We start from the raw sequence: 12,807 nt of genomic DNA, 5'->3' as shown, positions 1-12,807 counted from the left end.
ATCTGTTTCATAATTACATAATGATGGATCGAGGTGTGGATTTAGTTTCACTAATTGCTCAGATTTGTTAGACTTCCAGATTTTGAACATTTTTATCTATCACCAATTCTGAAACCGTCTAATATTCCCTTTGAATATTCTTTTCCCCCATTCTCTCTCTCTTGGAAACCTCATTGTATACACTGGATACTGTCAATCACTGCCACCTTCATATTTTTCATTTCTTTATCTCTCTGTATTGCATTCACGGTATTACCTTATATTCTAGTTCACCGGGTTCTCTTCCATTAAATACGTCTAGTTAGTATGTCTAGTTATGCCTTTTTGTTGAATTTTTAATTTTAGTGACTATATTTTTCATGTGCAGAATTGCCATTTGGTTCCCTTTAATCTGCCTGCTTGTTTTTTCATAGAGTATTTATTGCCTTTTGTTAAGTGCTCAATACTTTTTTGGGGGCAGGGGTGGTCTCCATTTTCAAAATAGTTATTTTAAAGTGTCTATCAAAAACTCTTATCCTATGAAGTCTTGAGTATCTAATTCTGCTGTGTGTTGACCACTGACCAAATGTGTTGTAATGTTGGATTGTGAGGCCTCCTGTGCAGTTTTATATATGGGAAACGTGTGCTGCCTGGTTGGAGAGCACATGACCCCCTAAAGAAGGCTTAAATTTGTTTTCACCAGTCGCCCCAACTATCCTCACTGGCCAGGGACACAATTTCATGTTAAATATTTAGAGTGTGGAGGGGCGCCTGGGTGACTCAGTCAGTCAAGTGTCTGACTTCGGTTCGGGTCATGATCTTGCTGATCGTGAGTTTGAGCCCCACATCGGGCTTGCTGCTGTCAGCATGGAGACTGCTGCAGATCCTCTGTCTCTATTTTCCCTTCCCTGCTTGTGTGCGCATGCTCTCGTTCTCTCTCTCTCTCAAAATAAATAAACATTAAAAATTTTTTTTAGAGTGTGGATTTCCAGGCTATGAAATGTTCATGGACAGAAAGAGAATGTTTATATTCCTTATGATGCTTGGAACACACATACAGATCCGTATTAAACTACTTTTATTGAGCATTTTCTTATTTAATGCAGATATATTTGTTGAGCATGGTAGGCAGTGGGGATACAAAATTGGAAAAGCAACCATTCTTGAGGAGATAGGCATGAAAACACAACTTTAGGTTTAGCATAATAAATCTTCCTAGGGTATATATACAGAGTGGGCAGCCCAGAACCAGGAACAGTGGATGGAACAGGGAGAGCAAAGGAGAAGGCATTTACCCAGCTGCTGGTTAAAATGAGTCTAGGATCGCTAGTAAAAAAGAAAAACGTGATAAAATAACAAGATTATATGGTTGTTTTATCCTTAAGATGGCACTATAAACTCACAGTTCTTTGTAGAGAAAGAATACATTAAAAATAACTGCAATTTATCAAAAAAAAAAAAAAAAAACCCAAACCCAAAACCAAACACCCACTCAGACCTTTCAGTATAAACTAGAATGGCATGTGTTAGACACTAAGCGTTGATAGGTAATATTTTCATTTCATCTTTACAGCAACCTACTAAGAAGTAGACAAGGAGTCTCTACTTCTCTCTCTTCTAAGAATAGGGATCAGAGAGGGTGTCAGTGACTTGCCGCCAGTCCCGAAGTCGGAAAAAGGCAAGGCCGGGATTTTAACAGAGACACCCTGAATCCAGAAACCCTGTGTTTAATCACTATGCCGTGTCAATCTGTAAAGCAATCAGCACGTAGAGAATGAGACATTAGAATGATTGATTACTTATGAAAACTCTCCCCACCTACTGCCCCAAGTTCTGGTTAAATCACCCTGGAAAACACGTCTCCTATAGGGGAATAAGAAGGAAGAGAGGCCAGTCTCCACCCCGAGAGTCACAGAAGACATCCGGGCACCTGGAACGCTGCCTTAGGAGGTCTCCTTGGTTCTCACCTCAGCCTGGGCTGCAGCGGGAGGCTGGCCCTGCCCTTCCTGGTCAGATGCCCCTCCGAGACCCTTCCATAGCACCTGGGTATATGACCTCATTGGATTTAGCACTCCAAGTTGTGCTGATCGGTTTGGACCCGTGTCTTCCTCACTAATCTGTGAGTATCTTCATAACCTCCCTGCTTGGCAAAATGCCTGGAGTGTAGATTTCTCACTGAATCTTTGCTGAACCCTTTCTTCCTCCACATTAAACCAGACCCTCTATCAGAGCTACTGTTTTCTCCTCCACTCCCTTCCACACACAAATAATCTCCAACCCACACAGCAAATTGTAGGGGAGAAGGCAATCTGTGTGGAGAAAGTAGCTTGTTTTTGAAGCACTTGTGTGTTTAGAGAAGATTTAAAATCAACGCAAATACTGCGTGGCACCTATTAGTACGCTTTCCCACAAGGCATTCCTAAACCTGAGGAAACTATACTGTGCTAAGTAGCCTTTCGTATTTTCATCCGGGCGAAGTGCAGTTAAAATGAATGCCATGGGTAACCTGGACAGGAAGAGAAGCATCCAAAATCTGAATCCTCCAAAAGGAACAGAAGTGAGGAAGGTAAATTAACCCACTCACCTGCTACCTCCTCTCTTCTGTATGAACCTCAGGTCGTTTCTTAGCAACAACTGGTAACAATTACTCCTTTCCTTTCTTCCCTAATAACTTCTTGCCAACCCTCATTTTTTTTCTCCCCAATTACCAAAGCCGGAGGCCCAAGTAGTATTTCCAGTTTGGCAACCTTTGGGGCAATTTTGGTAGCCAATAAATCCTCTGGAGTGAGAGAAACCTGGAACTTTTGCCTGAGGTTTAAATTGGTATTGGGGGTGAAGTCAACCGGAGGGCTGGCAGGTTCAGGAGGCAAAGATCAGAACGCAGGTTTGGCAGTGAAACACGCCCAGGTTCAAACCCAAGCCCTACACTAGCTGCTGAACTTGGACAAATTCAGTTTCCCTATTTATAAAATGGAAATATCACTAGATCGACTTCATGAGTCGTTATCAGGATTAAATGAGTGAATTCACATAAAGCCCTTTGAAAAATGTCTGAAGATAGAAAAATCCAATAAATGTTAGCTCTGATTATTACTATGGATTTACGTAATCTATAAGCAAGGAGGTTGGTGAATGACTTCAGTCACTATCTATAAGTGACTTGCTATGCGTGAAGGTACTGTGTTAAGTCCCAGAGACACAATTTTCATTTCTTTATTCAGCAAATATAACTAAGCTCTGGACAGGAATAATAAGTTGAGGAGATTATACCGTCTAGCATACTGTTGAGTTGCTTCACACCTTGAAATCTTCCTTCCTCAATGTTTCAGCTTTATTTAGGGATTAATAGATAATTAATTAATTACTTACTTAATTAAAATCATCATGAATAGAAAGGATGTGATTTGCAAAATTTTGCTTTACTACAGTTTATTTTCTCCATAAACCTCAGGATGTTAATTTTGTACAGTTGAGAATTTTTGTTTTCCAAGCGCTGTGGTCTTCAGGGAAGTATACTACTCTTTATGGATTAACTTAAGAGTTTTGACATTTTTTTAAAAAGTAATCCCTATGTCCAATGTGGGGTTCAAACTCATAACCTTGAGATCAACAGTCACATGCTCTACCGACTGAGCCACACAGCCAGGCACCTGAAGAGTTTTGACATTCTTGAATGAGAATACCACCCAAGTCTGTGAGGACCATGGATTTTTGGCCGTACAAAGCAGGAAGAGGTATGGACTTTGGGGTCAGAGACACCTGACTCTACTCTTCCACTTAAATAATGTGTTCACTCTTCTGAACCTCGGTTTCCTTCTCTGTAAAGAAAACTAATAATATCTCCATTTTGGAGGATGTTGGAAGGCTTAAAATTCATTCATTCATTCACCAACTATTTCTTTATTGAACACGTACTACATACCAGACATTCTTCTGGGTACAGAGACTACAAAAGTAACACAAAACATGCAAGAATCCTCATCCTCATAGTGTTTACGTTGTAATAGGATAAAATGTGGTGAAAAGGTAAGTTAGCTTATATAAAATAAAACACTCCAAAAATTAATTCTTGGGGCACCTGGGTGGCTCAGTCAGTTAAATGTCCTACTTGATTATGGCTCAGGTCATGATCTCTCCATGAGTTTGAGCCCCACGTCAGGGCTCTGCACTGACAGTGGGGAGCCTGCTGGGGATTCTCTCTGTCTCCCTCTCTCCCTGCTCCTCCCCCACTCTCTCTCAAAGATAAACAAAAATTTTTAAAAATAAATAAATAAAAATCAATTCTTGTATCAATGTAAGCAATGCTCATGTCGCTAATAGAAGGCATAAGAAGAATTTAACAGTGGCAGAGCAGAAATTCAAATTAGAATCTGCAGTTATGTACCGAAGATATTCTGAACAAGGAAAATAACCTAGAAATGAGTTCATTGCTAGGGAAAAGATTTTCAAATTACCTTTTATTAGGTAATCTTAAAACAGCTGTTTGGGTATAAAATACGTATGTACAATTTTCTAAGCACGTAAGTAAAAAGCAGCAGCTTAGTGTGTCTGCTTGAATTCATACTCCTCAAAACCTTACCAAAACATTTATTAGAAAAATCAGTAAAATTGCCTTAACACGTCCTAAAAATTTTCAGGTGTGTGTACATAAACGTTTTCAAGCTTGCTTTACAAAAAAAGAGTGCAATTTCTAATCCATGTGTTTATAGTGACTTTCCAAAGTAGTTCAAAGGGGGGGGAAAAAAGAAAGTAGCATTGCCTTGTAATACAGCATTAATTAATACTGACTTACCCTGGGACATTCAGGAAAGATCCTTAGTTATCACATATGGTAAAAATATTTAACAATTAACACTCCACTTCTATGAATAAAACGTAGAAAATAAGATTTTATTTTCTTAGACTAACTTGTTACCATGAAAAACTGCATTCATTCTGCAGATACTGACACCTCACATTATTACTTTAAAAACAGCTGCGATACTTGAAATTCAAAAAGAAACCCACGAGACATCTTCTCCTCCCAATACATTCACTGAATGCAGATTTAAATGACACATCTCATTTTGATTGTGCCCTTCCATTTGCATACTTTAAAGTGACTGCAATATAGTATATTTGTATTTCTAACTGGAACCAAAATTAAGATCAATGATCTACGCAAAATCAATAGCCTGTATTTCCGTAACAGTTGTCATACGCAAAAAGAAAAAAAAAAAAAACCCAAAACCAAAAACAAAAACACCAAAAAGCCCTGAGTCAGTATTTTTTGCAAAAGTAATGAAAAAGAATACTGTGCTGTGAAGTCGTTTTGTAATTCACAAAATGGTTAAGACTGTCCGGTATTTATTTGTTTTGTGTTCATTTTGATTGAAGAGAGGTATGGCTCTTGTTTAGCTCATCCAATTCAGATCATTTCTTAAAACTCAATCTCATTTAAATCCTCAGAATATCCTGATGACTGCTGGGTCATATCTTCCATTTCTGTCAGGAAAAACAAATAGAAAATAGACAAAAATAGTTTTCTCTGTTTTTATTATAGAAAAATTCTTAATTTGCAATCTTATAATTTGAGACTATTGCAAAATCCCTTTTCAATCAAGAGGATATAATTGGGGAAAATATTGTTACCTGAACAGGGTCCTGCTTGAAATTTAACATCATCAATGGCAATATCACTTCTTATTGACACTCCCCGAATGGCTTCAAAAATTACCTGAAAAGTAATGAGGTCTGAATTTAGAAATGGAGTCATCTTGGGGTACCTGGGTGGCTCGGTCGGTTAAGCGTCCGACTTCGGTTCAGGTCATGTTCTTGCGGTTCGTGAGTTTGAGCCCCGCGTCAGGCTCTGTGCTGACAGCTCAGAGCCTGGAGCCTGTTTCAGATTCTGTGTCTCCCCACCACTTCCGCCCCCCTGCCTCTCTCCCACTCATACTCTCTCTCTCAAAAATAAATAAACACTAAAAAACATTTTAGAAATGAAGTCATCTTGATAAAACAATACTCGTCAGGGGAAGATCCATGTTGTGTGGGTCTGGAAGCTTAGACTGTTGTTCAACCTCCTTTAAGGAAAAGACTACAAAATCACAAATTCAAATTTAGGTACAAAAGAGAGTACTTATTTGGAATTTTAAAGAAATGCACAATAAATTACTAGAGTCTTGGAGATTTAGGTTGCTTCTGAGATCTCTTCAGGCCATTAACCAGAAATGCTTACCTAGAAATGCTTCCTGGTGGTGACCTAGTTTCTCTTTCCCACCTCGAATATTCTAGACCCAGCACTCACAGGGCCTATGAAAGTCATAGGCCCAGAAGTTTAAGTTTTCTTAGGCTCTCTACAAATCTATGGTGATATATAATCACTAAGTTTACCAAAAAGGCAACGGTTCGCTTATTGTGTTAAATACCATAACATCCAAGAATAGCCCAGGAGGAGAGAACCAGTTTCATAACTTCAGATCCTGAGAAGAAAATAACTGACCAAATATTCAGGTTCTAGGGAAAATAGCTTACATTACCAGCTCTAACGCTGCCCCAACAATGGTTAATAAACCACTGAATACTCCAGGGAGGCTTGTGGGTAATGAAAATTATCCAGAAGACACATTTGGTCTACTCACTTTATGAGCAAATGACTCCCCCTTGGACTAGTTTATGATTTAAATTAAGTCAAAGAATATAAAGTGGATAATTAATAAGCATATGAAACTCTCTTAAAATTAATGACTCAAAGAAGCTTTAATGACAGATATGGGCAAAATAATATTATTAAAAATTCTAAGGACACAATCCCAAACAAGAATGCAAATAAATGGTTAGAAGAGGAAAAAAATGTCCTCTAATACATCTAGATAGGAGGATATATGAGTGCAGTTAATAACCATTTTGGTTTTCTGGACATCAATAAAATCTGGTTTTTGACCACCAAGTCTACAACGAAAGTATAATAAACAAATTACCTGATGGAATTATGTTCTGAAGAGTCTAAATTTTTTTTTGAATGTTTTTATTTATTTTTGAAGGAGAAAGAGAGAGAGACAGAGCATGAGCAGGGGAGGAGCAGAGAGAGAGGGAGACACAGAATTCGAAGCAAGTTCCAGGCTCCGAGCTGTCAGCACAGAGCCCGACGTGGGGCCTGACCCACAAACTGTGAGATCATGACCTGAGCCGAAGCCGGACGCTCAACCGACTGAGCCACCCAGGCGCCCCTGGTTTACTTTTTCTACCTCTCCCCGACTAGAATGTCAACTCTAAAAGAAGAGGAGCTTTACGTGTTATGTTCATTGCTGCATCCTCAGCACTTAGAATAGCCAGCAGTCAACAAATATTTACCAAAATGAGATATTTTGGCCTCATACTCTAGGAACTCAGTATGGATGCCAATGTAACTATTGAGAATACCAGGGTTGCCATGGTGATATGGATTCGAGACCAGAGATATTTGGGAGGGAACATATTTTTAGAAACAATAATATATTTTTATACTTTGGGATTTTAGAATTTATAAAACCCTTTCACATACATAACCTCATTGACCCTCTAACTTTGGTGATGTCAGCATGGCGGGAATTATTACCCCATTTTGAAAATGTACGAACACTCTCAGGGAGGATGAGATTTCCCCAAGATCACCCAGGGCTTATGACACCCAGGGGAATGAGTTTATTTTGGAACTGATTTTCTTCTTTCTCTTTTGAGTGGTGTTCCTGGAAACAAATTGTAATAAATTCATGACTTGATCAACATACTGATGAAGAGAGAGAGTGTGGAACCGTGGCTCAGGGATACACACTCGGGGACCAGTCAGATCTGGGCCTGAATTCTCACACTGTCAGTTACCAGCTGGACCTTGAGTTTCTCCTTCTCAAGATCTACAAGATCAACAGGAAGAACTTACGTATAGCTCCTAGTGCTGGAAGTGCCTGGCACGTAAAAGATGGCCAATTTATTCATGTGGATGTGTCTGTGTTTTATTAGACACTAAGATGTTTTGGAGAAACTAGCTTCAGCCTGGTCTCCAGATAGTCATTTGGGATTCCTGAGGGAATCACTAAATCCAGAAGGAAATTCCTCAGGGCAGATTCATATCTGTTCCATTCTAAGACAAAGGGAATGGTCTGGAGTCTTGGTTCTTACAAAGTTGTGAGCTAAAACTCTCCCAGGCCAGGAGTGCCTGGGTGGCTCAGTTGGTTAAGCGTCGGACTCTTGACTTCAGCTCAGGTCATGATCTCACAGTTTGTGAGTCTGAACCCCGAGTTGGGCTCTGTGTTGATAATGTGGAGCCTGCTTGGGACAGTCTGCCTCCCCCTCTCTCTGCCCCTCCCTCCTCACAAAATAAATGAAAATAAACTTAAAAAAACCTCTCAGGCCATTCTGCACCCTTTGAATTTGAATACCCCACGAGGGTAGAGGGTAGATACCAAAAGATGCCTAATTACTTCTGGGATCAAAAACCATTTCAAACAACCAGCTACCCAGCAAGTCTAGCATATTCAAGGCCTTGTACTCCACTCCCTGGGATTAGACGCTGAGAAGTCACCTGTTCCCCAGAGGTCTAGTGCATTAGCACCCTTCGGGAATCACAAAAACATCAACGCTCGGGCTGCACTTGACTCAGAACCACTTGCTCTGGGATAGAGATGCGTTGTCTTTAGTGCTCATCTGAATCATCAGGAGGGCTTGTTAAAACACAGATTTCTGGACCCCTCCCCCAGAGTATCTGGTTCAGTAGTTCTGAAGTGCGGCCCGAGAGTGTGCATTTTCGGTCAATGTCATTTGAGGTGGGTTTGCACTTCAAGCGTTGCTGCTGGTCTCAGGCCCACACTTGGAGAACATCCGAACAGGGTAGAAGTAGGGGTGCCCGGATAGCCGAACGAAATTAATCCATCATCTCAGAATGATGATCAGTTACATTATTAAGCTCCTGAATGATCTGCTTTTTTCCGTAGTGGACATTAAAGCACCATCCAAATCATTTCTGGAGCTATCTGTTATTCTTTCCTAAATCTCTAGACAGGTTTATCCATGCCAGGATAATGGGCCACCCCCAGATAATGGCTCATTTGCCCTCAGTCACTTGTTCTTTAGCAACACAGCACCCTCGATGGCCCTGCAACCTGGCCCCCTGAACTTCTGCATTCCTTCCCGTTTAGATCTGCAGGAAATTCAGGGTGTTTGTGTGATGGTATAAAATAAAGCCCTTATTCTGAACACCTCTTCCAGGAAGATTTGGGCTTAGACCAAACAAGCCAGTGGTTAAAGCGGAGGGGTGCTGGTCCAAGAGGTTGATCAGTCAGAAGCAAGGATGAAGAGGAAGCAGGGCTTTTAGTAGAAGGTCACGGCTGAGAATTCTACAGAGCAATTTCAGGAATGTCAGGGTCCGAAGGTTATCTTCCCAGAGCCTTCTGGAGCTTTGGCTCATGGTAGGCAGGGGAAGTCAGTAGCTGTCAGGAGGGCCTGCTCACCTCTAGACCTGATGGGCTGCTCAGCCTCACCCATTGGCATTTGAAAGGCTCTTTCCTGTCACTGCCTACAGTCTCGCATAGTCTAGATGCTGTGGGATGGAGGTCTCCTACAGCACATGAGAAAACCCAGGGCAAGACTCAGGAAATTGGGACCGGGACTCAGTTTCTTCTAAACCCATGCAGACAGAAGCTTAATAATTGACTGCGGACCACGCACTCTTAAATAGAGGCTTGCAACCAAAGCCCTCGTGTGTGGGTAATGACGAGGGAAAGACGCAGCTGGAAAATACTAATTAGGTAATACCATGTTTAGAAGAAAAGGAGACTGTTTGGGAGACGTGCGGGACGCAGAGAATACACTTGACATTCAGAATGTGCCAAGACAAAAATAGCTACCCTTTCATCACTGAGTTGCAAAAATCACTTTACGCGTAAATACCCAAAGCTTTTTCTCGCCGCCTAATCCCCCATTCACTGCTTAGATTTAATCTATAGAGACTAATTATGTTTACTTTTAAACATGTACTGTCTTTATCTGTGACCCTGAAAACAGAACAGAACATTCTCTTTGGTAGCAAGAAAAAGAACATCGGAAGCTCACAGGAACATTTGCTCTCACTTCGTTCTTCTCCTCTTTGGCTTACCTGGTGCTGGGACTCACAACTGTATTCGATCAGCGCCCGTAGCCAGGAAATGCTCTGTTCGCCTCTTCTTCGCCATAAGAGGGACTCTTCACTATCGCCTGCCCTTTTCAAATAAACACTCAGCAGGCCAGTCCCTGCTCCATACATGTGGTAGAAAAAGGTCAAGCAGTGTTTTCCAGTGACTCCTCTCAGAGGCCAGGACAAGAGATGTGCTTTTTGTCCATACACCATGTGGGAGGCCTCGATGTACATGTAGTACCCTGGAGAGCAAATATAAAACCAGGTATTATTATTATTATTTTAATATGAAATTTATTGTCAAATTGGTTTCCATACAACACCCAGTGCTCATCTCAACAGGTGCCCTCCTCAATACCCATCACCCACCCACCCCTCCCTCCCACCCCCCATAAACCCTCAGTTTGTTCTCAGTTTTTAAGAGTCTTATGGTTTGGCTCCCTCCCCCTCTAACCACTTTTTTTTCTTCCTTCCCCTCCCCCACAATCTTCTGTTAAGTTTCTCAGGATCTGCATAGGAGTGAAAACATATGGTATCTGTCCTTCTCTGTATGACTTATTTCACTTAGCATCACACTCTCCAGTTCCATCCACGTTGCTACAAAAGGCCATTATTTCATTCTTTCTCGTTGCCACGTAGTATTCCATTGTGTATATAAACCACAATTTCTTTATCCATTCATCAGTTGATGGACATTTAGGCTCTTTCCATAATTTGGCTATTGTTGAAAGTGCTGCTGTAAACATTGGGGTACAAGTGCCCCTATGCATCAGCACTCCTGTATCCCTTAGGTAAATTCCTAGCAGTGCTACTCCTGGGTCATAGGGTAGGTCTATTTTTAATTTTTTGAGGAACCTCCACACTGTAAAACCAGGTATTATTATAAAAACCATGGGGTGCCTGGGTGGCTCAGTCGGTTAAATGTCAGACTTCAGCTCAGATCAAGACCTCGCAGTTCACAAGTTAGAGCCCTGCATCGGGCTCTGTGCTGACAGCTCAGAGTCCCGGAGCCTGCTTCAGATCCTGTGTCTCCTTCTCTCTCTGCCCTTCCCTGCTCACTCTTTGTCTCTCTCCCTCTCTCAAAAATAAATAAACATTAAAAAGATGTTTTTTAAGAAAGAACAACAACCACCACAAGGTATCTTTCCTGCTTTCTCTTTTGAGTAGCGTTCCTGGAAACAAACTGGAATAAACGCATGACCTGACCACCATACTGATGGAGGGTTTTATCATTTGGGGGAATATGTGTAAGCCAAGAGGAATACATATGCTACAAAATGTGACCCGTCAAAATATTTTTTTTTCATTTAGTAATTTAAAATTCAGTTTTGTATAGAGGATATAGTTAGTGTTATTACTATAATACTAGTATTATGCCCCTGAAATGGTGATTACCATAGAGAATTTATCCTACTGATTCATGGATAACGATCTGGAGCTTCCAGACATTGGTTTAGGGAAGAGAGCATGGATTTTGTAGTCCGGTAGGTCTGGGTTCAAGTCTTGATTCTAAGATTTGATCCTGGACCAAGGGATTATCGTCTCTGAACCTACATTCATCATTTTGAAATAAGGATTAAAACTACCTTTATAAATATTTACATATATTATAATTATATATATATATATAATATAACTATAATGTTAATTATATAACATTTCCATTTTCCTTTCTTAATTTTAATTTCTTTTTAATTTGCTGGTTTCAGACAGAAACAAGATTTGTCTGCACATTAATAAAACAAGGGTGTGCTCGAACCAGCTTCCACGGGCTCCCAAGTCCACTGTGTGACTTTTGCGGGTGGGTCCAAATGACTTTATGTTGGTGGTCTGAAATGGGACATGATGGATGCCCCACTTATCCCACAGAAACTGGACATAGCTACAAATCAGCCACAGCCCCCAAAAGAGCTAGTTAATGTCAGATAATTACCATCCAGCTACTGAAATAAAGCAATATGTGAAGAGTAACTCGTAGATAAATGCACTAGTGATATAATTCAGTATCCCTGAGACTCATTTTATTTTTTTAAGTTTATTTACTTATTTTGACAGAGAGAGAGAAAGAGAGAGAGAGAGCAAGCAGGGGAGAGACAGAGAAAGAGGGAGAGAATCCCAAGCAGGCTCTGCACTGTCAGCACAGAGCCAGGTGCGGGGCTCGAACTCACGAACCATGAGATCATAACCTGAGCCGAAATGAAGAGTCGGACACTTAACCGACTGAGGCACCCAGGCACCCTCGCATGCATTTTTATTGTCTTCTTGGCCAATATCGATTTTCTTATCTACGTGATGTAAAACATAATCTTTACATGGTGTTATGTCTGTTATTATTTCATGCAGAAATTCATGGCCACATTAAGGGCAAAAAGAAAGAGAATGCAAATAACACATGCAAACGAAATGGTTTCTAGGCATCTTTCTTTACAATTTGACATTCAATCAATTAGCTCTAGTCACTTCCCAAAATGAAGGGCTTGAAATATTCCAGCCAGAATTGATCAGAAATATCTCCATCTGTGCGTCTTCAGGGCATTCCTCCTTTCCCTCTCTGCCACTTCCACAAACACAGAGCCAAGAAGTCCCACAGGCTAGGAAACCGGTGGGTAGAAACAGTTCCGCTTAGGTGCGTCCGATCAGATTGTATGCCCCGTGCAACCCTTTTCCCCAGGGTTCCACTCAGTAAAGGTGTCGCCCTGCAA

At 40.8% G+C, this 12,807-nt stretch overlaps 1 protein-coding gene across 5 annotated transcripts in view; it reads right to left on the bottom strand.

Annotated features, from left to right (window-relative positions):
- Nucleotides 1-4,417: 4,417 nt before the first annotated feature.
- Nucleotides 4,418-12,807, bottom strand: part of MAMDC2 (MAM domain containing 2) — a 350,523-nt gene continuing 342,133 nt past the window's right edge. For 4 of the 5 annotated variants that reach the window (XM_045042699.1, XM_011288224.4, XM_045042701.1 and 1 more), the window contains 3 exons: nt 10,088-10,347; nt 5,611-5,695; nt 4,418-5,463 (listed from right to left, as the gene is read on the bottom strand). In XM_045042699.1, coding sequence (XP_044898634.1) covers nt 5,399-5,463; nt 5,611-5,695; nt 10,088-10,347 — 410 coding nt within the window. In that variant the 3' untranslated portion in view covers nt 4,418-5,398. Of the gene's footprint in view, nt 5,464-5,610; nt 5,696-10,087; nt 10,348-12,807 lie in introns of those variants that run through there. The other variant, XM_045042700.1, reaches the window with a different exon arrangement.

This window comes from Felis catus, chromosome D4 (assembly GCF_018350175.1).
Source record: "Felis catus isolate Fca126 chromosome D4, F.catus_Fca126_mat1.0, whole genome shotgun sequence".
Classification (NCBI taxonomy): Eukaryota; Metazoa; Chordata; class Mammalia; order Carnivora; family Felidae; genus Felis; species Felis catus.
The sequence above is the reverse complement of the archived record's forward strand: the minus strand, read 5'-3'. Positions and strand labels throughout refer to the sequence as shown.